The sequence below is a fragment of the Hordeum vulgare genome, chromosome 4H, assembly GCF_904849725.1.
Source record: "Hordeum vulgare subsp. vulgare chromosome 4H, MorexV3_pseudomolecules_assembly, whole genome shotgun sequence".
NCBI classification, from domain to species: domain Eukaryota; kingdom Viridiplantae; phylum Streptophyta; class Magnoliopsida; order Poales; family Poaceae; genus Hordeum; species Hordeum vulgare.
This window is the reverse complement of record NC_058521.1, coordinates 598871154-598897185: the sequence shown is the minus strand read 5'-3', so window position 1 is coordinate 598897185 and position 26032 is coordinate 598871154. Positions and strand designations below refer to the sequence as shown.

At 51.2% G+C, this 26032-nt stretch overlaps 1 protein-coding gene across 1 annotated transcript; it reads right to left on the bottom strand.

Moving 5' to 3' along the window:
• Window positions 1-20942: 20942 nt before the first annotated feature.
• LOC123447466 lies at window positions 20943-21418 on the bottom strand. Its single transcript, XM_045124071.1, has one exon. It carries the CDS (start codon window positions 21285-21287, stop codon window positions 20958-20960), a length of 330 nt encoding a protein of 109 aa, XP_044980006.1. The 5' UTR covers window positions 21288-21418; the 3' UTR covers window positions 20943-20957.
• Between the last annotated feature and the right edge of the window lie 4614 nt (window positions 21419-26032).

Below are 26032 nucleotides of genomic sequence, written 5' to 3'. Positions count from 1 at the left end.
AATACAACATCCGGGAAACATAACAGTTCTCGAAAAGCAACGACTGCAAGAAGGGAATGGTGCACAAGCACCGCCTTTGTCCGATCAAAGATCTTAGGTTTTCACCGCGGAGAAAGTCCGCGCTCGCAAAACAATTCCTTCAACAAGGTAATCGCCAGGCTCAACCAATGAAGGCCAGACCTTGGATTTTCACCCTGAAAGTCACGACTCAGCACCCCGAGGAGTACCACTGAAGATGAAATCCTCCATTGTTGCCGCCCCACAAATCATTGCCGCTCCTGGGATTCATCTAACACCTGGTTGTCTCCATCGCCTCTAAAACTCCGTCCGTGTAACTGATCGATCCTCCGATCTCGGCCATCATGACCTTCTCCGCTGTTGTCTCCATCATGAAAATCGAGAAGCCGACATGTCCCAAGGTGTCATCAGTCAACAGAACTTCGCACCACGCCCTCAGAACCTCATAGACTGATTTTTTTCCAAAAAGGATGAACTTAGCCCCCGGCCTCTGCATCAATCCATGCATGCAGCCATCTTATTAAAAGAAGGTTCAAAACAATGTCTAAGCTCCACAAGTCTTTGAAGCTCAAAAATGATAACAAAGATAAAATGAAAAACAAGCTGTCATATCCAGCATCACTAATAGCAGACTACGATGCTTATACACCTAGTCTATTATTAGCACGTCATTCAAATCGGCTGAAGATAGCCCGTGCGACCTGTTGGGTAACGTAGCATAAATTTAAAATTTTCCTACGCCATATTCAGATCTTCCTATGGAGAGACCAGCAACGAGAGAGGGATGAGTGCATCTTCATACCTTTGAAGAACACTAAGCGGAAGCGTTGCTAGAACGCGGTTGATGGAGTCGTACTCGCGGCGATTCAGATCGCGGTGTGATTCCGATCTAGTGCTGATGGGGTTATAGTCCTAGGGTAGGGTCATAGGCCTACCCTAAAGGTCCAACCCAAGGACTACCCCTCACAAGGAACAAGGCCCTTAGTCAGTTCCGACTGAACTAAGGAGTTCCATTCATCCAGTCGGTAACAGATCCTCGACCGTCCAGTCGGAGATTAGCATTCGGAGTTTATCAAACTAACCGACTGGATTCCACTCTGTGCATCGTAACCCCCCTGGAGGGAAACGGTCATACGTTTCCATATGCCTTAATTAGCATTTAAGACGTACGTTACCTGTAACGTAGACATTTATTCGTCACTACTCCACCCCTGTGCACCGAACCGTTGTGGAGGGCAGCGCACTCTATATAAGCCACCCTCCCCCTCTGGTGCGGGGGTTAGCGATTCATTGTATTCGATATTCCACTCGACAACAAGCTCCCTGAGCACTGAGACGTAGGGCTATTACCTCCACCGTAGAGGGGCCTAAACTCATACAACCTCGCCGTAGCTAAGGCTCTGCCCATTCCTTTCGTACCCTACACATCTACTGTCAGGCTTATACCCACGACAGTTGGCGCCCACCGTGGGGCAGGCGTCTAAGCGACTTCCGGCGAGTTTGCGACTACATCACTTCGTCATGTCGTCCGGTGGAGATTCGAGCATGGGTCACGAGATCTTCTTCGGCGCTCTCTCCTTCATCGTCGACGATTCGGCATGGCTTCGGGACGCTCCTCTCGACGTCGAGGCGCTTCCCCGCCGCGGGGCTACGCACTTCCATGCCGGCTCCCGCAGCATTCTTCTTCTCCAGCACTCGGCTCCGGTGTCAACCTACACCGCCGTGACGCGCCGCAACAAGCGGTCCCGCCGTCCGCGGATTTAGCGTTGGGTGCAACACGCCCAGGCGCGCCAGAACGCGTCTTCGCAAGTGGCGGTTCTAGAGTCAGTTGTGGTTGCCCCGCCGTCCCAGCGCTCGGGCTCGGTTCCGACTGAGTTTCCTTCCGAGTACGCGGGGCGCGGGCCTGCAGCAGAAGTACACATGGCCAACTCCCACGAAGATCCCCGTCAAGCTGGCCGGAACGAGCACGAGATCGACGAAACGTCCGGCGTGCGTCGTCCGCCTCGCCGTTCTGCCAGTCGGCACACTCGGCGGAGCAACGTGGAGCTGTTCCGCACACCCCTCCTCAACTTGGCCGCGGCTGCCAAGATAGCCGATTCCCTTCAGCCGACTGATTCAGAGGATGGCAGGGGAATCGAGCAAATCCGCGCCCTATTGCACACGGCGCAGCAGCAAAATTCGGCGGTCTCCCAGTCGCACAACAGGATCTACAATAGTTCTGTTCATGCGAATACGCATCGGTCAGTTCATAGCCCTGGTTCTCATCAGCGACACAGAGGAGGCAGTCGTTCCATAAATCCCGAAGATCGTCGCCGTTCACGCACCCCTCCGCGGGGTGGGCCCTACGGGCCCCGACATCATGATGATCGGCGTTCAGTCGGCGGCACTTATGACCCAAGGCCCGACGCGAGAGGGCATATCGCCCAGCGGAGGGTCGACAGGTGCCGAGCCCACCGCGATGGTTACGATATTGACCGTTCGAGTGGAAGCAGAACCATCGTTTCTGGTCCCGAGTGTTTCAGTCGAGCCATCCGTTCGGCTGACATCCCTCCCAACTTCCGATTGGCGACGGGAATTAGCAAGTTTACAGGAGAGTCCAAGCCAGAAACGTGGCTGGATGATTACCGAGTAGCAGTCCAGATCGGAGGAGGAGACGACCATGTCGCCATGAAGCACCTCCCCCTGATGCTCGACGGCTCGGCGCGAGCGTGGCTGAACCAGTTGGCCCCCTCAAGCATCTACAGCTGGGCAGATCTGGCCTGAGTGTTCATCAGGACCTTCGAAGGGACGTGCAAGCGCCCTGCTGGCCTCGTGGAGCTCTAGCACTGCGTCCAGAAGCAGAATGAGCCCCTGCGTGATTTCATTCAGCGCTGGACAACTCTCTACCACACGGTGGAGAACGTCACGGAGCATCAAGCAGTCTGCGCCTTCAAGGCAGGCGTGCGGTACAGGGATCTGTACCTGAAGTTCGGCCGAACGGGCGACATCTCCATGAGAAAGATGATGGAGATAGCAACACGCTATGCAAATGGCGAAGAAGAGGACCGCATCCGAAGCGGCAAGCACAAAACAGTCGCCGATGGAGATGGGGGCAACACTCGGAAGCAGAAGCGGAAAGCTCCGTCCGCTCCACAGGCAGAAGCTGCAGCTGCAACCAATGCCAAGTTCAAGGGCAAAGGGAAGGCTCAGTTCACCCCTAAGAAGAAGCAGTTCACTAACCCCATCCTGGACTAGCCATGTCCGGTTCATACGAAGATGGATGAAGAGGGCAACCCCATATATGCGAAGCATACCACTCGACAGTGTCGCCTCCTGATCCAAGGGTTCAGCGAAGGGCAACCGAGTGAGAAGGACAATGAACAGGATGAGGAGGATAAGGAGGATCTGTTCCCCCATGTCCATGCAACACTGATGATTTTCGCTGACGTCGAGAGCAAGAGTCGACTGAAGCTGGTGAACAGGGAGGTGAACATGGCCACCCCTACCAACCCCAAGTTCCTCAAATGGTCCCAGACTGCGATCACCTTTGACCAGTCAGATCATCCAGCACACGAACCCACCCCAGGGAGACAGGCTCTGGTCGTCGACCCGGTGGTGGAAGGAGTCCGACTGCGCAAAGTCCTCATGGACGGTGGCAGTGGCTTTAACATCATGTATGCCGACACTCTCAAGGGGATGGGCATTCCGATGTCCAAACTCAGCGAGAGCAGCATGCAGTTCCATGGAGTCGTCCCTGGATGAAAGGCCAAGTCACTCGGCCAGATCGCGTTGGACGTCGTTTTCGGCTCCGACAAGAACTTCCGCAAGGAAAAGCTGACGTTCGAAGTGGTCGACTTCCAGAGCGCTTACCACGCGATTCTGGGTCGCCCAGCGTATGCACGTTTCATGGCCCGTCCATGTTACGTATACCTGAAGCTGAAGATGCCGGGCCCAAAGGGCGTGATCACCATCACAGGCAATCGGCAGCGGGCCGAAGAGTGTCTGCAGCAGGGATCAAGAATCGCCGACCAGCAGATTGCCGTCCTCGAGCTTGACGAGCACAAGAAAACAGTCGACCCCGCTGACTTGATGCGTTCGAAGAAGCCAGCTTCGGAGTTTGCATTACAGTCGGCGGGAGAGACGAAGAAGGTCAGCATCCACCCGACGGACGCCACTGCTGCCCCGACTAACATCTCCACCACCCTCGATCCTAAATAGGAAGCCGAGCTCACCCAATTCCTCCGTGAGAACTGGGACATCTTCGCATGGAAACCCTCTGACATGCCAGGTATACCCAGGGAGTTGGCTGAGCACCGATTGCATGTGGATCCCACCGCTCGGCCTGTCCGAGAACGCCTGTGTCGGTCCGCCGCGCATAAGAGGAACGCAATCGGAGAAGAGGTGGCCAAGCTGTTGGCAGCCAACTTCATCTGCGAGGTTCACCACTCCGAGTGGCTCGCCAATGTTGTCATGGTGCCCAAGAAGGACAAGTCGCTTCGAATGTGCATCGACTTCAAGCACCTCAATAAGGTCTGCCCGAAAGACCATTTTCCGCTCCCCCGCATCGATCAAATCGTCGATTCGACTGCGGGTTGCGAGCGTTTGTCATTTCTTGATGCCTACTCGGGCTATCATGAGATCCGTCTGTATGGCCCCGATGAATTAAAAACAGCCTTCATCACCCCATTCGGGTGCTTCTGCTACATCACTATGCCATTCGGTTTGAAGAATGCAGGAGCTACCTTTATGCGCATGATCCAAAAATGTCTCCTCGACCAGATCGGTCGGAATGTGGAGGCTTATATGGATGATATCGTAGTCAAGTCACGCAAAGGTTCCGACCTGCTGACTGACTTGGCAGAAACATTTGCCAACCTTCGTAGGTACGATATCAAGCTCAACCCCGCCAAATGTTCATTCGGTGTTCCCAGCGGAAAGTTACTCGGTTTCTTCGTTTCCGAACGAGGGATCGATGTCAACCCCGAAAAGATCGGGACCATCGTCCGAATGGAGAGGCCGGTCAGAATACACGATGTTCAACGGCTCACAGGTTGCCTAGCGGCTGAGCAGGTTCATCAGTCGACTCGGCGAGAAAGCACTTCCTCTGTACCGACTCATGAAGAAATCAGATACTTTCGAGTGGACAGACGAAGCTCAAGTCGCATTCGACGACCTCAAAGTCCTACTTTCCACCCAGCCGGTTCTTACTGCTCCACTCAGTAAAGAGCCCCTTCTTCTGTATATCGCGGCTACAAATCAAGTCGTCAGTACTGTTCTTACAGTCGAGCGAGAAGAAGAAGGCAAAGCGTACAAAGTTCAGCGGCCAGTGTATTACGTCTCCGAAGTCCTGACTCCTTCCAAGCAGAGGTATCCCCACTATCAAAAACTCATCTATGGGATTTACATGACTGCGAAGAAGGTGGCACATTATTTCCAAGACCACTCGGTGTCTGTCGTTTCTGATGCTCCGTTGTCGGAAATCCTCCACAATCGAGATGCATCAGGCCGAGTGGCGAAGTGGGAAACGGAGATGTTGTACTGCGATATCAAGTTCGAGGCCAAGAAAGCTATTAAGTCTCAAGCTTTGGCTGACTTCATAGCAGAATGGGTAGAACAACAGCAACCGACCCACATCTACTCGGCTCATTGGACAATGTTCTTCGATGGGTCCAAGATGTTGAATGGCTCCGGCGCTGGCGTTGTGATCGTATCGCCAAAGGGCGACAAACTCAAATATGTGCTGCAGATACACTTTGATTCCTCCAACAATGAGGCAGAGTATGAAGCTCTCCTTTATGGACTGCGTATGGCCATCGCACTCGGCGTCCGTCGCCTGATGGTCTATGGCGATTCAGATTTGGTGGTTAATCAAGTGATGAAAGAGTGGGACGTCAGGGACCCCACCATGACCACATACTGCAATGTAGTGAGGAAGCTTGAGAAGAAGTTTCAAGGTCTAGAACTCCACCATGTTCCGCGACTGAAGAACCAAGCAGCTGATGAGTTGGCAAAACTCGGATCCACTCGGAGACCAGTCCCGAGTGACGTCTGCCTCGAGCACCTCCACCTTCCCTCAGTCAAAGAAGATCCTTTCACAGAGGAACCAGCACAACCGAAGAGCTCGACTGATCCGACTGAAGTCGACGTACCTGCTGTGGTTGATCTGATCATGGAGATTCTTGCTGTCATCCCCGATTGGACTGTGCCGATCATTGCATATATCCTAAGGCAGGAATTACCAGAAGACGAAGTCCAGGCCAGGCAGATAGTCCGCAGGTCAAAGTCGTTCACTGTCATTGATGGACAGTTGTACAAGGAAAGCGTTTCAGGCGTTCTTCAACGATGCATCTCCCCAGAGGAGGGACAGTTAATCCTGTAAGATATTCACTCGGGAACCTGCGGTCATCACGCCTCTTCGAGAGCGATCGTCGCCAAAGCATTCAGAGCTGGTTTCTTCTGGTTGCAGGCAAACGAAATGGCTAAAGATATGGTCGACCGATGTGAAGGCTGTCAGTTCTACTCCAACAAGTCTCACAAGCCAACATCCGCGTTGAAGACAATCCCTCTTGTGTGGCCGTTTGCAGTATGGGGATTAGATACAGTCGGTCCATTCAGGACAGGCCAAGGAGGATACACACATTTGTTGGTGGCAGTCGACAAGTTCACAAAATGGATTGAAGCCAAGCCCATCAAGAAGCTCGACACCCTAACAGCCATCAAGTTTGTCAGGGACATCATCTCCAGATTCGGTGTACCTCACAGCATAATCACGGACAACGGGACAAACTTTGACTCGGACAGATTCAAAGGTTTCTGCGCAAGCCAAGGTATCCGAGTGGATTTTTCTTCCGTGGCGCATCCTCAATCCAATGGACAAGCAGAGCGGGCGAATGGACTTATTCTGCAAGGTTTGAAACCCCGACTCCTGCGAGAGGTGGGACATGCCGCTGGCGCATGGGTCACCAAACTACCTTCAGTGCATTGGGGTCTCCGCACAACCCCGAACAGATCTACAGGGCGTTCACCGTTCTTCCTTGTTTACGGAGCAGAAGCAGTCCTTCCGAGTGACTTGCTTCACAATGCTCCACGAGTCGAACTCTTCTCCGAAGCTGAAGCAGAACAAGCAAGGCAAGATGGAGTGGACCTTCTAGAGGAGGAGCGCGAGATGGCACTGACTCGCTCAACCATTTATCAACAAGATCTGCGGCGCTTTCACGCACGCCACGTCAGAAGTCGCACGTTCCAAGCAGGCGACCTGGTGCTCTGAGTGGATCAGCAAAGACCTCATAAGCTGGCTCCTGCCTGGGAAGGACCCTTCATCATCTCCAAGGTGCTGAACAACGGAGCATACAGACTCTACAACATCGACAGGGAGACAGACGAGCCGCGAGCATGGAACGGAGATCTCCTGAAGCGTTTCTACACGTGACCGTCGACTGAAGCGATGTAAAGAACAAGTATTGATGAAATAACATAAAGCAGATTGAGCTTTTGCAGATTCAGAATTCTTCCGCGGTCACAGACTCTGGTCTCAAAAAAAACTTAGCTGCGATCAAGAATCGCCTAAGTAATAACTTTCTCCGAGTGTGCACTAAACGTCGCACTCGGGGACTTAGCTGCGATCCAGAATCGCCTAAGTTCTAACTTTCTCCGAGTGTGCACTAAACGTCGCACTCGGGGACTTAGCTGCGATCAAGAATCGCCTAAGTAATAACTTTCTCCGAGTGTGCACTAAACGTCGCACTCGGGGACTTAGCTGCGATCAAGAATCGCCTAAGTTCTAACTTTCTCCGAGTGTGCACTAAACGTCGCACTCGGGGACTTAGCTGCGATCAAGAATCGCCTAAGTAATAACTTTCTCCGAGTGTGCACTAAACATCGCACTCGGGGACTTAGCTGCGATCAAGAATCGCCTAAGTAATAACTTTCTCCGAGTGTGCACTAAACGTCGCACTCGGGGACTTAGTTGCGATCCAGAATCGCCTAAGTACTAACTTTCTCCGAGTGTGCACTAAACGTCGCACTCAAGGACTTAGTTGCGATCCAGAATCGCCTAAGTACTAACTTTCTCCGAGTGTGCACTAAACGTCGCACCAAGGACTTAGCTGCGATCAAGAATCGCCTACGTAATAATTTTCTCCGAGCGTGCACTACTCGTCACACTCGAAGACTTAACCGCGATCAAGAATCGCTGAAACGAGAAAGCTTCCCGCGACTGTATCCTACAGATACACTCGGGGACTCTGCAGACCCTCATTGAGGCTCATGTGGATGTCAAGACAACTGACAATTACACGAGTAGCAGACCCTCATTGAGGCTCATGTGGATGTCAAGACAACTGACAACTACATGAGTAACAACTCGCTCCGAGTGCAGCATGTCCGTCGCACTCGGGGACTTAGCTGCGATCAAGAATCGCCTAAGTACTCTATTATCTTCGAGTGTATCCTATAGACCCACTCGGGGACTCAGCAGACCCTCATTGAGACTGATGTGGATGTCAAGACAACTGACAATTACACGAGTAGCAGACCCTCATTGAGGCTCATGTGGATGTCAAGACAACTGACATGGGTAACAACTCGCTCCGAGTGCGGCATATCTGTCGCACTCGAAGACTTAGCCGCGATCATGAATCGCCTAATTACTCTCTTAACCTCGAGTGTATCCTACAGATCCACTCGGTGACTTGGCAGACCCTCCGAGAGGTTCACACAGATGTCAAGCAAACTGCCAGTTACATGCTCCGCATGTTTGCCATTGGCTTAACCAAGAAACGCCAAACAAAACTCGAGCCAAAATCGCAACAGAAGAGCAAACGATTTGATTCAAACTTGAAGTTCACCTAAAGATGGTTCACTCGGTGCGGATCAAGCTTACCCGCACCGAACCAAGAATGTGATGGCCAACAGAAGTGGCCAAGGCTTCTTACAACCAACACTCGGCATACCGAGGTAAAAGTTTTCTTACGCGTCGTCCGGATTGGCGCCAGGACTGGAGGGCTCCACGAATGTGTCCAGGTCGATCCCGTCGGCGATGCGAGTGGCACTCTCAAGGAAGGTTTCCATGAAGTCTTTGAATCGAAGTTTCTTCGTGTTGGCGACCTTCAATGCTTTCGGCTTCTCCTCGCGCACCTCCTTGCAATGCACTCGGACGAGGGACAGAGCAACGTCTGCACCACAGCGAGCTACAGATTTCTTCCATGACTGCACCCGGTTTGGGACCTCCTCCAGTCGAGTCATCAAGTTTTCCATCTCATGTCGCGACTCATCTTCCGGCCAAAGCTCCTTGTCGATCCGGCTGACGATTTCTCTCAGTCGACCGATGAAAGGACCAACTTTGCCCACGCGAATGTGCGCTGCGAGCAGGTCTCGATTGGCGTCCTCGCCGAGTAGAGTGTTCTCGCGAATTGACCGCTCTACGTCAGCTGCTTCAGCTTCAGCGTCCATGCAAAAATCTGCAAACACAGGACAACCAAACAATTAGCGCCGAGTGTAACGCACGTACCACAAGCACTCGGAAAAACAGGACTTACCACCCAGACGCGTCATCATCTGCCGAGCCCAGTCACTGACGTATTTCTCCTGCGCTATACACCGTTTGTTCAGCACAGCCATTTGTCCCATTAGTGCGGACCTTTGTTTCCCCATATTCTCAACTTCAGCAGTCAGTGCCTTGTTCGCTTCACGAGCCTGCTCCAACGACTTCTCTCGCTCCACCAGAACCTCCTTCATACCAGCCATTGCAATCAGTGCCGCATCCAGCTCACCGGCAAACTGAACCTTCTCCGCCCTAAGAGTCTCGTATGCTGCCCCCATCTCACAAGTTTTCTACCAGCCAGCAACAAGAGACGATCAGACAAATCCAACACTACAAAGTCTAAGTTCTTCAGACCCCTGCCAACGCAAGCAGTCGACAGCGGTCTCGGGGACTACACCCAGTGGGTTCACTGGGAGTGACCCCACTGGCATGAAACTCAAACAGGTCCGCCCTATTGAGATACATGACAACACCTACGCCCACAAGGCTAATACTACCCGACCTGAGTAAAATTACTCTCGGGGACTCTTACAGTAGGCGCACTCCAAGCGCCCCAACTGTTAGCAGTCGACCATATTATTTACGGATCTGACCAAGTCAAAGACAATATACGTAAAGACAACTGCCGGTGCAAGCACTCGACAGAAGTCTCGGGGACTACATCCACTGGGTTCACTCAGAGTGAACCCATTGCAAACATCATACGGTATCCGAGCACACCCAATGGGTTACAAGAGAAAAGTAAATACTTACTAGCCCACTTACTCGGATATCGTCCCGCAGCTCCAAGCTCTGCTGGTACAAGGATGCGATGGAGTTGTACGCCTTCTTGGCTACTCCCGCCATCAGCTTCGCCTGCACCATGGCCCCCTTGGCCGCTACCACCTGATCCTCCGGGAGGCGCTGGACGTTGAACCCGACATTTGACGGGCCTGGCATCGTTGGAAGCTCCTTGGGCATCCCAAGGCCCGCTCCAGTCGGTTCAACAGCCACCAGCGCCTCCTCAGTCGGCGGCATTGCCTCAGTCGGCGGCACGTCCGTGGCGAGAGCACTAACTGGCGGGACAGCCTCAAGAACGGGCTCCGCAGCTTGCTCAGGTCTCCCCTGGTCACCCTCATCCACATAAATCGCCCCTGCCAGACCGAACGGTGCGAGATCTCAGGAAAAGAAAGGGGCAAGACCGAAGACAGAATTCGTGATGCGATAATATAGAACTTTCGGAATTGCTACAACGCACCTGGCTGGGACGAGACGACGTTGTCCGCGTCCATGGGATCATCTTCCTGGTGCGCCGAAGAGGTGGCAACCCTATCGAGTGAAATTCATTCGACCATCAAACAGGAGTTCAATTGAATATCAGAAGAGGAACAATGCACTTACGTTGAGGTGACAGGAACAGCGACCCTCATCCACGGCAAAGCCTTCCGAGGTTTAGATCCGCTCGGTTTAGCCACCTTGGAAGGCTGACCCGCAGGCTCAGCAGCAACGTCCCTGGTCCTCTTGGTGCTCCGAGCACTCGGAGCCACGGGAACAGTGGGCGGAGCACTCGAGGATGCCGGAGGGGCCGAGGGAACTGCAGGTTCATGTCGGCGCTTGGTTCGGTGCTCCGGCAGCGGGGGCGGCGAGTCCTGCTCTTCGTCTTCCTCCTCCTCCTCACTAGACTCTTCCACCGTTTCCCCGCTGTCGAAGACATACTCGGCGCTCTCCATGCTGCCCTCTTGGCTGCCCTCCTCCTCCTCCTCGGTCGGGTTCCCGTTCGAGACAGGGGAAAACCAGTTAGTCCACTTCTGCATAGAATACGGTCGGTGACATCAGACGCCAGGCAGAGATTCAAGAAAACAATAAAACTAAGACAGATACGTGCACTCGACAAATGGTACTCACCTGGTTCGGAGGAGGATTGTCCGCGCAGAAAGCCCTCACTCGCCGAGACCCTCTGGGGTTCTCGCAGGCGCCTGTGATCTAGAGCACCCACGACGCCACCTTCTCCTCGGTCACGCCCAAGACGTTGGTCAGAGTGGAGTCTTCGAGCCCCGTGTAGTGCCACATGGCGTGGTCGCGAGCCTGCAGTGGTTGTATGCGCTGACCGAGGAAAATCTCCAGCAAATCTATGCCGGTGACTCCCCTTCTGACGACATCTGCGAGTGCGTCGACCAGAGGCTGGATGTCGACCTTCTCCGCCTTCATGAGCGCAAGCTGCTTAGGCGGAGCGGGTCGATCTAGGCTAAAGGGAGGCAGCCCTGTTGTGGCATTCGGGCAGGCAACGTCCTGGCAGTAGAACCACGTCGACTGCCAGTTCCTAACCGACTCCATCAGCTCAAGGGCAGGATAACTACTCCTACTCTTCTTCTGGAAACCTAAGCCTCCGCATAGCTGGAGAAGGTGTGTCTTATCATCCGACTGGTGAAGTCGTTTGATAGTTTGGGATCTAGCAGAGAAAATATGTTTGAACATCCCCCAATGGGGAGGACAGCCGATGAAGCACTCGCACAGGACTATGAAAGCAGAGAGATGAGCTATAGCATTCGGGGGAAAGTGGTGAAGCTGCGCCCCGAAGTGGTTCATGATGCCTTTGAAGAAAGGATACGGGGGCAGAGAGAAACCTCGATATACGTGGCTAAGCAGCAGGACGCGCTCCCCCTCCCGGGGCACCGGCTCGATCTCATCCTCCGCCGGCAGCCTCCACGACTTGTGCACGATCATCCCGTGCTCCACCAGCTGCAGCAGATCCCCCTCCGTCACCGTGGAGGGGAGGAAGTCTCCCTGGATCCACCCCGCCGGCAACGCTCGCTGCCGCCGCCGAGCAGGAGCCGCCGCCTTCCCCTTCTTCTTCTTCGCCTCTAGCTTGCTGGTCTGTCCCTTGGTCATGGTGGAAGCTGCGGATCCGCGAAGGAGAAGGAAAAGGAGGAAGCTGGGGCGCGCAGGAGAAGGCGAGAGGAGCGGAGCAAGCAAAGGCAAGAGATCCGGCGAGCATAACGAGAAAACCCTCGCCGCTGGGGTTTAAGTAAGGTTCCGACTGTGCCACTGGCGGGTGGCCCCGAAACCTTATCCCCCGACCAACAGCGGCGATATCAGTGGAGAAGATGAAGGCGCGAGAATCGAGGCGTCATGCGCTACTCGAGCGCAATGGCGTCATCCCCGCTGAGCGCGCGTTAACCAAAATTTGAGGATCCCGGAAAATCCGCCGCTGTCGGTTGACTGGTCACGTTAGAAGATGCCGCGGAAGCACTCGGTTTCCGACAGTTCGTTTTGCAACTACTTCCACTTGGATCATTGATCAGAGAAGATAAAATGGATCGAGGCAAGCAACGCCAAAGTCACATCCGTTCCAGTCGGATCCAAACTTCGAGCATCGCTTCGTCGTTCCAACCCCAATCCATTCGGGGACTAATGATGGGGTTATAGTCCTAGGGTAGGGTCATAGGCCTGCCCTAAAGGTCCAACCCAAGGACTACCCCTCACAAGGGACAAGGCCCTTAGTCAGTTCCGACTGAACTAAGGAGTTCCATTCATCCAGTCGGTAACAGATCCTCGACCGTCCAGTCAGAGATTAGCATTCGGAGTTTATCAAACTAACCGACTGGATTCCACTCTGTGCATCGTAACCCCCCTGGAGGGAAACGGTCATACATTTCCATATGCCTTAATTAGCATTTAAGACGTACGTTACCTGTAACGTAGACATTTATTCGCCACTACTCCACCCCTATGCACCGAACCGTTGTGGAGGGCAGCGCACTCTATATAAGCCACCCTCCCCCTCTGGTGCGGGGGTTAGCAATTCACTGTATTCGATATTCCACTCGACAACAAGCTCCCTGAGCACTGAGACGTAGGGCTATTACCTCCACCGTAGAGGGGCCTGAACTCATACAACCTCGCCGTAGCTAAGGCTCTGCCCATTCCTTTCGTACCCTACACATCTACTGTCAGGCTTATACCCACGACAAGTGCCGAACCACGGCACCTCCGCGTCCAACACACGTGCAGCCCGGTGACGTCTCCCGCACCTTGATCGAGCAAGGAGGAGGGAGAGGTTGGGGAAGATCTCCGGCAGCACGACGGCGTGGTGTCGATGGAGAGACGAGGTCTCCCGGCAGGGCTTCGCCAAGCACCGTGGGAGGAGGAGGAAGGAGGGGAGCTGGGCTGCGCCGAGGGAGAGAAGAAACCGTGTGCAAAACAGCCCCAAACCCCTAGGTATATATAGGAGGAGGGGAGGGGGTGCCACCCCTAGGGTTCCCACCCTAGGTGGTGCGGCAACCCCCCCAGATGGGAGGTGTGGCGGCCAGGGGAGGGGGTGGCGCACCCCTAGGTGGGCCTTAGGCCCACCTAGGCCTAGGGTTTCCCCCTCCCTCTCCACCTCCTGCGCCTTGGGCCCCTTTGTGGGAGGCGCACCAGCCTACTTTGGGCTGGTTGCCCTCCACCTTTTGGCCCATGCTACCTCTTGGGGCTGGTGGCCCCTGCCGATGGACCCCCGGGACCATTTCCGGTGGTCCCGGTGGTCCGGGTACGCTACCGGTGACGCCCAAAACATTTCCGGCGTCCAAAACCATCCATTCTATATATCAAACCTCCGGACCATTCCGGAGCTCCTCGTGACGTTCGGGATCTCATCCGGGACTCCGAACAACTTTCGATAACCTCGTATAACATTTCTCTATAACCCTAGCGTCATCGGACCTTAAGTGTGTAGACCCTACGGGTTCGGGAAACATGCAGACATGACCGAGACGCTCTCCGGCCAATAACCATCAGCGGGATCTGGATACCCATGGTGGCTCCCACATGTTCCACGATGATCTCATCGGATGAACCACGATGTCAAGGATTCAATCGATCCCGTATACAATTCCCTTTGTCTGTCGGTATAAAACTTGCCCGAGATTCGATCGTCGGTATACCTATACCTTGTTCAATCTCGTTACCGGTAAGTCTCTTTACTCGTTCCGTAGCACGTCATCCTGTGACTAACTCCTTAGTCACATTGAGCTCATGATGATGTTCTGCCGAGTGGGCCTAGAGATACCTCTCCGTCATACGGAGTGACAAATCCCGATCTCGATTCGTACCAACCCAACAGACACTTTCGGAGGTACCCGTTGTGCACCTTTATAGTCACCCAGTTACATTGTGACGTTTGATACACCCAAAGCACTCCTACGGTGTCCGGGAGTTGCACAATCTCACGGTCGAAGGAAAAGACACTTGACATTAGAAAAGCTTTAGCATACGAACAATACGATCTAGTGCTATGCTTAGGATTTGGTCTTGTTCATCACATCATTCTCCCAATGATGTGATCCTGTTATCAGTGACATCTAATGCCCATGATCAGGAAACCATGATCATCTATTGATTAACGAGCTAGCCAACTAGAGGCTTGCTAGGGACACATTGTGATCTATTTATTCACACATGTATTACTGTTTCCTGTTAATACAATTATAGCATGAATAATAGATGATTATCATGAACAAGGAAATATGGTAATAACCAATTTATTATTGCCTCTAGGGCATATTTCCAACACGACCATCTCCCATCGGTTGCACCCAATATCCATAAGCTCCCTGGAGTCCGCATGACTGAGTAACGACCACGTACGGATCCAAGACGTCGCTCTGAAGATAATCTGCAAAAAGTTGTTGAAGTTCTTGCCATTAAAGATGATATCATTCCTCGTATTCCATATAGCTCAAAATAAAGCACAGACCCCAATTCTGATAATTTTCGATATTTTGACGTCCACTCCATTGAGCCACGTTGTAAATAACGAACTAATGCATAGAGGAGGGGAAACATTAAAGGCTATATGAACAGTGCGCCATAGTAATTTTGCAAGATTGCAGTCTAGAAATAAGTGTCTTATTGTTTCATTGTTATCTATACCTAATAATAAAGCGGCTATTGCTTCCGTCGGAAAACCCCCCGCGGTTTTTTATAAAAAAGCCTCTGTAATTTTTGTTATTCAACCCGCGCTTCATCATTTATCTGCAACGCAAAAAGAAAAAACGATTCACTGCAAAAATTATACCCGTACGCATCGCCTCCTCCCGTCGACCCTGGGCCACCCTGGCATGTGCCCAGGTCGCTGCCACACCACTCGCCGCCGCGACCAACCTCAACCACCACCGCTGCCGATCTCAACCCACCCCGCCTCCGCGGCCGTACATCTCCCCACTCACTGCCCCTGTTGCGGCGCTCGAGCGCATCGCGTCGACCATGGTCCACCCTGGCCTGTGCCCAGGCCGCTGCCACACCACTCGCCGCCGCGGCCGACCTCAAGCACCGCTGTTGTTGATCTCAACCCACCCGCCTCCGCGGTCGTACCTCTGCCCGCTTGTTGCCCCCGTTTCGGCGCTCGAGCACAGATTCTGGATCAAATCAACGCGATAACTACAGTGACTGGGGATGATGCGTCTGCTCGATGCATAACGGCGGCGGCGCGGCGGAGCGAAGTACTTGCAGGTGGAGGCGGGCCTCCATGGCTCACACGGGGAACTCCGAGGTTATGTCGCGGCAACGACGACTCCTTATGGCCAGATAGAGGCGCCTAACCCTTGCTCCCCTCATCGTATCCCCTCCTCCGACAGGAACTCATCATCTGATGAATGAATGTATTGAATGTAAGATTGTATTGTTGTAGAGACAGAGAATGGAACACCACCTTCAGTTTGTCATCTGATCCCACATTCTCTACCCCATGAGTGAAATAAGATAACAGTCCATTGATCAATTCACGTAGCCTCTTTATTTTGCTTTGCTTGTCCCGCTCAATTTCTCATCATGGTGGAATTAACAATGGACGGGTTGATTTCTCAACAAAATAGGATAGGACTGACTACATTAGTTAGTTAGCTTATTATTTTAATAAATCAAAATGATTATAAAAAAATTAAAAGCGTGTGGTATTTTTTTCTCCCGTTGCAACGCACGGGCCCTTTTGCTAGTCACAATAACAACAATAAGGTCTGCCTCCCCATCTTCTTTTAATTAAGTTATCTTTGGTTAATACCACCCCTTTGTGTATGAATCACATAAATTTTTTAATCCTGAGAGGCACTTTGATATTCCAAATATGTAGTGATCTGGGCAGTGGTCCAGCATTAATAAGATGCGTGTATATGGACTTACACGACCGGAACTAACCGATCCAGATATCCTGAGCAAATTCTCTGACGGTCGTTCCGGAACACGTCGATGACCAGATCGAGGAGGACCGATCAAGCAGGACATTGTCGTGATGCGAGAAAGCACGAGGAACACAACCGGGACTAGATGACGCATCATGAGATCCGCCAAACCAGCCACGAACCGACCGACCATCTCCGACGGAGGAGGAAATCACCACCACCATAATCCTCGTGATGCGTGACAGAACCGGGAAACCTCCGCGAACCATCGCCGCAGCCGATGATAGAAAGCAGTTCGTGATGGCAGCAACCCGCCCTTGTCAGGATCGATCCCATGCCGCCACCTCCTGCCTTCCCCGACGACTTCAACAGGCCTCCTGACGCTTCCTGGCCGCCGCTGCCCGCCATCACCACCGCAAAGGACCCCGATCAAGCTACCGCAGCCTCAGATCCCGGACAGCAGAGGAGATCCGCCGCCGTCGCGCCATCGGGCCTTTGCCCGACGATGTTGCCGGCGGCGATGGAGGGAGGGGAGGCGCGGTAGGTCAAGAGGGAGGTCGATGGTGGCCGCCCGGTGCGGCCCGGCGGCGGCCGCACGGGGTCGGGAGAGTTTTCACGGAAGATTCGCCCCTAAAAGCATCTACAGCCGGAATTGTTGGTTGCGAGATTTGGCCGACGTCAAAGTTAAATTTCTCAAATTTAGCGAGACGGTGGGGACATATCATCTCCACACTTGCAGGCAGTATGTAGGAGGTTACATATATCCCGAGAATCATCACCAACAAGCTAGAGACATTGACCATGCACTCCCCTACCGTCCTTTACGCTGATGCACTCCCGCCCAGAAAAATGTCTCCTTCGTCTTAGAAACTCCAGACCGGCCACCTTGCTCCAGTTTTAATTGCACAATACATTCTCTAGTCAGTTGGTGATAGTCCTAGTCGCTGTTCATAGTCCTAGTCGTCTGTCCTTCCGATGGTCGTCGTTCTTGCAGCTCCTGCAGTTGCCACTCGTCATCGTTGTCAAAAAAAGCTTCAACCATGGAGAAAAAAAAAGCTTCAACGGACGTCAAGAAAAGCTTCAATCATTGTGAAAAAAATGTTTTAATCGGAATAGAAAAAAACTTCAACCATGGCAAAAAAGCTTCATCTGACATGAAAAAAAGCTTCAACCGGCGTAAAGGAACACTTCAACTGGCGTCAAGAAAAGCTTCAACTGCTGTGAAAAAATGTTTCAATCCGAATGAAAAAAACTTCAACCATGAAAGAAAAATCTTCATCCGGCATGAAAAAAAAATTCAACTAGCGTCAAGAAAAGGTTCAACCATTGTGAAAAAATGTTTCAATCCGAATGCAAAGAAACCTCAACCATGACAGAAAAATCTTCATCCGGCATGAAAAAAAGTTTCAACCAGCATCAAGAAAAGCTTCAGCCGTTGTGAAAAAATGTTTCGATCGAAATGGGAAAAAACTTCATCCATGACAGAAAAACTTCATCCGACGTGAAAAAAAGCTTCAACCGATATGAAAAAAGCTTTCACCATGAAACTTCGAAAAAACAAGCATTGGCGAGAGCTACGGGGTGACGGCCTAAGCTACAACTAGTGTTGACGAGGGCTACAAGCGACTATGGAAAAAGCTTCAACCGGTTGCAGCTCCGGCATGGTCGGGACCGACGAGGCAGGTGAGCTCCGGTGGCGCAGATCCGAGCAGATTTGACTGACCACGAGGGGAGCTTGCGGTGGTTCGTGAGCAGTGAGAAGGAGAGAAGCCTTTTGTGGAAGAAGAAGAGAGGAAAGAGTGGTCCAGCATGGTGGAAAAGGATAAGATGAGGATGTGCGGTCACAATAGTGTCGCATGGGGATTCGCCGGTGCTAAAAACGATGGGGGGGCTCGGGTTCCCAGCCGCCCACCCAAGGGCGCCCACAACCGCCTCTTTCGGCCCAGTTTCGGCGCAAAATTGGCCCACTTTTGGCCCATGGTCGACATTCTTCGGCACAGATTGAACAACAACAGTTATTTTTATCACATGGTTCATCACAAAAAAAAATACAAATCAAAAAATAGTTTAACAAGTCAATATAAATCAAAAATCGAGCTAGGCGTTGCCCTTCAACCTCCATAGGTGCTCCACCAAATCGTGTTGCAGTTGTTGACGCACGTGTGGGTCTCGGATCTCTTGACACATGTTGAGGAAGGTAGTCCAGGTTGCCGGTAGCTGGTGATCAACTTTGGCAAGAGGACCTTGCCTGTAACATGGTTCAGTGTCAAACAGTGGCTCCTCCTGCTCGCTCTCAATGATCATGTTGTGCAAGACAACACAACAAGTCATGATTTTCCATATTTGATCTTTCGACCAGGTGTGAGCGGGTTACCGGATAACAACCAAACGAGATTGAAGCACATCAAATGCCCGCTCGACATCCTTCCTGCAAGCTTCTTGACGCTTGGCAAAATAGGAGTGCTTGCCTCCTGGTGCAGGATTTGAGATAGTCTTCACAAATGTGGACCATCTCGGATAGATGCCATCTGCTAGGTAGTATCCCTTGTTGTAGTGGTACCCATTGACCTCGTAGTTAACCGGAGAAGCATGACCTTCAACAAGCTTGGCAAATACATTCGAGCATTGCAGTACGTTGATGTCATTGTGAGTTCCTGACATACCAAAGAAGGAGCGCCAAATCCAGAGGTCATGTGTGGCAACTGCCTCAAGTACCACACTGCAACCTCCTTTGGGGCCTTTGTACATCCCTTGCCAAGCAAATGGACAGTTTTTTCATTTCCAATGTATGCAGTCGATACTTCCAAGCATCCCGAGAAATCCTTTTTCTGCATTCTGTGCTAGGATCCGAGCAGTGTCTTCACCACTGGGTGATCGCAAATATTGAGGTCCAAAAAGTGCCACCACTGCCTGCAGAATTTGTAGAAACACTCAATGGTGGTGGATTCGGCCATGCGTCCATAGTCCTCCAGAATATCACTGGAAGCTCTGTACTCAAGCATTCTCATAGTTGTCATGCACTTCTAAAACGAGGTGAATCCAAGTATGCTGGTGGAATCCTTTTTGCACTTGAAGTAGCTGTCGAACTCCCTAACGGAATTCACAATCCCGAGGAAGAGCTTCCGGCTCATACGATAACAACGTCGGAATACTTTATCATCGTGTAGAGGAGCATCTATGAAGTAGTCGGCGTAGAGCAAGCAATAGCATTCCAGTCGATGCCTCTGCTTTGCCTTCAGCCGGCCCAGTGCCGAGCCACCTCGCCGTGGCTTTGCAGTGCTCGCGAACAGGCCGCCTCGAGAGGGGAGGACCATGAGGTGCTCTTCATCCTGGGCGTCGGCATCGGCTTCCTCCTCGAGTAGCGCCACGAACGCCTCCTCCTCATCGGAGTCCATCACCCAGGCAAATCGCTGAACACCTGGCGGGCATGGCGGACGCGCGGCTGCGTACGTGCCCGGAGCGCTAGGAAAACTCGCTAAAAAGCGAGGGCAGGGGAGGGAGGCGAAGCCACGGCGAACCCTACGTCCGTCGACGGGGAGATGTCCTTTGTAGCGGTGGTAGGCAGGTGGGCGGCGCCGGAATCGGCACGGTGACGAAAGGTGTAATGCGCAAGGGGCGGTTCCGGAGAAGAAAGGACATTTTTTTGCCTGACAGGGGGGCCGACGTGTCGTTTTTTCCTTCCACCGACGTCCCCGGGCATCCCTAGGATGCTGGGTTTGGGCTGGGACCGTCAGGACCAATTTCAACCCTATCCGACGAAAAAACAGTTCGTGGGAACACGATTGAGCCGTATTTCTCTCACCGATGAAAAAAAATGGTCTGAAAAGGGCCTCTTGGGGGCGCCGCTGAAGACGACCGGCCCAGCGTTCGGCCGGCGCACCGAGGTAAAACGTTTGTCAAAACTTAATCTCCCCTAATAATAAAGCACGGAGCGCTTCTGTCGTCCGTCGTGGCAATTTTGCATAAAAACCCATGTGCTTTATTGAAATCAACCCGCAGTCCTCCATTAAGTGGAAAAACGTTTCATTTTTTCAAACCAACCCCTGTCCCATTACCTCCGTCTTCCCCACCCCGCAGACCTCCTGCCCCCTTAGTATCCAGATCGAGACAAAGAGAGAAGAAGAGGGGAGCCATCGCCGCCCGCGCTGTCCTTCGTCCTAGTCGACCCCCGCCGCAACTGCAACGACGCCTCGATCCCCGGCGAGGCGGCGGCTTCCGGCAAGGTCCGGTGAAGGCATGGGCAAGGGGCGCCAGGAATAGCGAGATCCAGTCTAACATGGCTGGAGCTATCGGAGCCCATGGCCGTCGGCGAACTCCAAGGTGCGGTGCTGCAGATCGGGCGGCAGCGGCGGCAGGTTGGGCACCAGAGGCGGCAGCCTGGGCACCAGATCCTTGGCTTCGTCGACGGCACCACCAGTGCCGCCGCCCTTCCCTTTCAGCTCCCTCCCGTCGCAGGACGCGAGGAGCGCCACCACCAGCAGCAGGAGCGCGACGGCCAGACGCTTGGCCATTGCTAACCAAGAACCAACAATATAGTGCGAGTGGAGATCTATGCGACTCCTTTTCCCCCTCTGCAGTGAGCAAACACGCGTTGTGCTGACGAGCGCCGCGTACATTCACCTGAAGCAAGCAGAGATCTCCAAATACACCAGGAACCTTGCTCCGACCAACCGCGCGATTCTGTTGTCAGGCCCTGGAGGTAAGCCATCTTCATCACAGCAGCTCAAGGACTTTGCTTAGCCATTCTCCCGCTACTTCGGACCAAGTAATTTAAGTCACATATGCATTTTGATGTTGATCTTTGTATGAGTTACTGGTAGCCTTTTTAGCTGTACTGAAGTTTGATTTCGTGCTCATGGTTTTGTCATTCACATAATTGAAAGAATAGATACGTGTACTACATAGTGTGAAAAATATGAAGTCAGGTTCCTTGTTTTGGTTATCCTGATTTCAGAAGACTTACTTTTGTACTTCTGCAGGTGATGACCCTCTCCCTTGCTGCATTAGGATCCTTGATGTGGCTGAGGAAGAACAAACCTAGGACTTTAATTCCAATAATTTATGCATGTGCTCTGCTTCTGGTAACAATGCCATCTATCATCAGGTTATCCCACTATCACGCTGCAGTAACCCTCAAAGGGAATAATTATCATGCTCCAACATATGTTGATATTCTTATTTCCCTTTTTTAAGAAACAGTTCTTGATTCGCGTTGATGTATGCACAAAATTTAAGTAGAAGTGACATTCAATTTTTAACTATATAAGTTTGTTCATGGGTGATTCCAAATGACTGATTGCAATGTCGTTTTAGTGATAGTTTTTTCCAACTTTCTAAGCATTTTTTTACACCCGATGCAACGCACGGGCCCTTTTGCTAGTCGTATATACAACAAGGAAAAAGTCCATTTTAAACCCTGAATTCATAGAGGTTCGGCGAATCAAACCCCAAGTCTAAATCCATGTCGTTTGCACCCTGAACTATACAATCCCGGTCTAAATTGAACCTTGAGACCGGGATTCGACTGATTTATGGGCCAGGGAGGAAACACGTTGGGTCGGCCCATTTTTTTTTTCTGTTGGTCTGCTTAAAAATACGTCCAAGATTCAATTCCGTGGAATTTTCATTTGAAATTCTGTGAACTTTTTTTTTAATATCATTGAACTTTTTCTGAAACCATGATTTATTGTTATTGAAATTTTTTGAACTTTATTTTAAAATTGTTGGACTCTTTTTTGTGAACCATTTTCAAAATATATCATTGTTGACCAGTGGGCTTTCGAGCCACTTTATTTTGTGAAACGCGAACACTTTTTTAACTCGAGAATGGTTTTCTAAAAATTGAAATATTTTAGAAACTAATGTACAGAAAGGAAGATCTACAATTTAAGAAATTTATGCATGATTTTGACAGCTCAAATGACATAATAAATATACAACTGGAATGTATTACTCAGCATTCACAGAAAAAACTAAGGATAACTTTACATTCTTATTAGATAAAAACTGAAATATTAAAATATTTGAATGAATAGCGAAGCCGGCCTTGTCTAGTGCCCTGTGAAATAGAACTGGATAGGGATAGCTCATTCTTTCCGACATAGTACATACTTCCTCCGTTCCTAAATATAAGTCTTTAAAGAGGTTTTATTAGTGGACTACATACGGATGTATATAGACATACTTTAGAGTATACATTCACTTATTTTGCTTCGTATGTAGACTCCTAGTGAAATATCTTAAAAGACTTATATTTATGAACGGAGGGAGTATTATACATCCTCCTATTCTGGAAGACGTGTTCTCTTTTGTTAAACGACACTAGGCACAAATATGGAAGTATACTTCACACTTGTAAGGTAATAAAATATATATGTAACACAACATACTGGCAGTTTAATGACTTGTAATAAAGTATCACAACAGAATCGCCTAGACCCCATCTAACAAAAATAAATTATGAGAAGAATGTTTTGAGTGCTGTTGGCTTTGCCAGGCTGAAAGAGAGCGTACATAAGCAAGTGAAGGAAACAAAGTGGATGGGGAAGAACGTCGCATCTCCACACCAGGAAGCTTGCAGATTTTGAAGCTACAGTTGTTGTACCGACAGAAAACTCATGGTTAGTACTGTATCAACTAATAATGTGGTTTGTTGTTACAAATCAAATGTGATATAAGATCAGTCCATACTTTTCTGCCACAAGAGTAAGTGTGCAGCCCAAGTTCAAACTAGGGAAAGCAGAGCCAGCAAGCATGCTCGACTAGCGCTCCATAGCAGAGCCCAAAAGACCATATTGTTATTATTATTCCCAAAAAAATCCGATCAGATGGTGCTTCATCGCAAATTTTGGGGCGCTCGTCTTTTGCCAGCCGACTTGAGCTGAGAAGAGGGATGAAACCGAAGCGCGGGGCATAATGTAGCGAACTAGAATAAGTTAATGTACCAATATTTTCTGTTTGAAAAAAGTGTGCTTTTTTAAAGTGTACATTTTTGAAATGGGCAAACATTTTCTGAATTTCTGAACAAATTTAAAAAAGCGAAAACATTTCATCAATTTATAAAAAAAATGTGTTGAACAATTTTTGTATATGCATTGAACAATTTTTTTAAACTACTAGTGATTTTTTTTCTCACAATTACGTCACGTTTTTTCAAATTTTGTTAATTTTTTCAAATGCATGAACTTTTTGCCAAATTCGTGAACATTTCCTTATTTCCGTGAACTATTTCAAATTTCTGAAAGAAAAAAAACAATCCCAGCCATCCTTTGCAATCCCGGTCTGACAAACCGTCCCAGGGTTTGATTTAGACCGAGATTGCCTAGTTTAGGGTGCAATCGACAGGGATTTCGACTTTGAGGTTTATTTCACCGACCACCTACGAATTCAGAGTTTAAAATGGACTTTTTCCATACAACAACTCTACTATCGCCGGACCCTATTATTCCTCTCCCCATTGTACCCGAGATCGCCGCCACCCAGAGTTTCGTGTGCGATCCGGTCGGCGTGATGGACGGCAGCGGCGCCGTAGCCCTCCCCAGCGACCTCCTGCTCGAGATCCTCAGGCGCCTACCCGGCCACGCCCTAGCCGTGTCCCGGTGCGTCTGCCGCGCATGGCGCGACCTCATCGGCGCTCACACCCACGCCCTCCTCCTCCCGCAGGTCTTCCCACGCGAGTTCCCCGGCGTCTTCGGCACCTACCACGGCTACGACCCCGGCTTCGCCTTGTTCGGCCCGCCGCCGCCGTCGGGCGGCGCCCACGTGCCCGGCTACCGGCGTCTCCTCTGGGACCATTGGGATTGCCATGTAAATCAGCACTGCAACGGCTTGCTCCTCGTCACGGGGAAGCTCTCGTTCAATCGCCACATGGTTCCCTATGTTTGCAACCCAGCAACGTCGCGGTACGCCCGCCTGCCATGTCCGCCGACGCCCTGGCCGTGCAGCGTCGAGGGCATGTTCCTGGCCTTCGACCCGGCCGTGTCGCGGCACCACGAGGTCTTCTTCTTTCCCACAGAAAAGCTAGAACACAACGGCGAGGACGATGACTGGCCACCCAACTTGTTTGGACAAGATCAACCATCTGAACCCAAGGAAGAAGAGCCAAAGGTGCCCAAGGAGAATGTACTCCACGTGTTGGTCTTCTCTTCACGGACAGGCCGGTGGGAGAGCCGCAAGTTCACGCCAGGGCGCTGCGCCCCGGGAAACCTCTACGATGTGGTGACCACGCCGCGCTGCAAGGACCAGCGCACGTGGTGGTCGGCCGAGTACTGGCACGGCTCGCTCTACGTGCACTGCCATAGTGGTGTCCTCATGATCCTGCGTTGCTACCAGGGGACATACCAGATGGTTCAGCTTCCGGGGCATCCTTGTGACCGCGAGATATTGTATCAATGGGCCCTGCCAACCAGATACTTAGGGAGCTGCAATAGGGGGATCCGCTATGCCGTGGTCAAAGATTTCCTGCTTCAAGTCTGGGATCTAATGGAGTTGGCCGATGATCCGTTGGGATGGACCTTGGCACACCGTGCCGACCTCAAAATTCATGACCGTATGATGAGATATCTGAGTAGTCAACCGGGGATAGAACCAAGGATGACATGGGAAGTGGCTTCAGGCAACAAAGACTTGATCAGCCTATTCGAACGTGGCAACAATGAGAAAGTCAATGATGGTTGCGATGATGGGACCGGAGACTTCGAGGATGGTGGAGAGGAAGATGACCAAGATAACTATGACGAGGCACAAGATGAAGAGGATGAACTAGAAGATAATGATGATGAGACGCAAGGTGAAGAGAAGGAAGAACAAGATATCTATGATGATGATGATGATGATGATGAGACACAAGGTGAAGAGAAGGAAGAACAAGATAGCTATGTGGATGATGGTGATGAGATACAAGGTGAAGAGAAGGAAGAACAAGATAACTATGATGACGATGATGATGATGATGAGATACAAGGTGAAGACAAGGAAGAACAAGATAACTATGATGATGATGATGATGATGATGATGATGATGATGATGATGATGATGATGGCGACGAAAACGATGACGAGGAGGAGGAGGAATTCAGGAGTAGAGACGGTTCCGACTACTCATGGAACTCGGACGAGCACAACTTCATTGACTATGACAACAGTACAATTCCAGAAGAAGACCTTTGCGGGTGGGGCTGCAGTATTGTTGGATTCCACCCGTACAAGGATGCGCTTCTTCTCAAATTTAACGAGACGGTGGGGACATATCATCTCCACACTTGCAGAATGCAGTATGTAGGAGGTTACATATATCCTGAGAATCATCACCAACAAGCTAGAGACATTGACCATGCATTCCCCTACCGTCCTTGCTACGTTG

Excerpts from the sequence above, each read along its gene's own strand:
- LOC123447466 (XM_045124071.1), bottom strand. The coding sequence starts at position 21,287 with ATGTACGCGGCGCTCGTCAGCACAACGCGTGTTTGCTCACTGCAGAGG.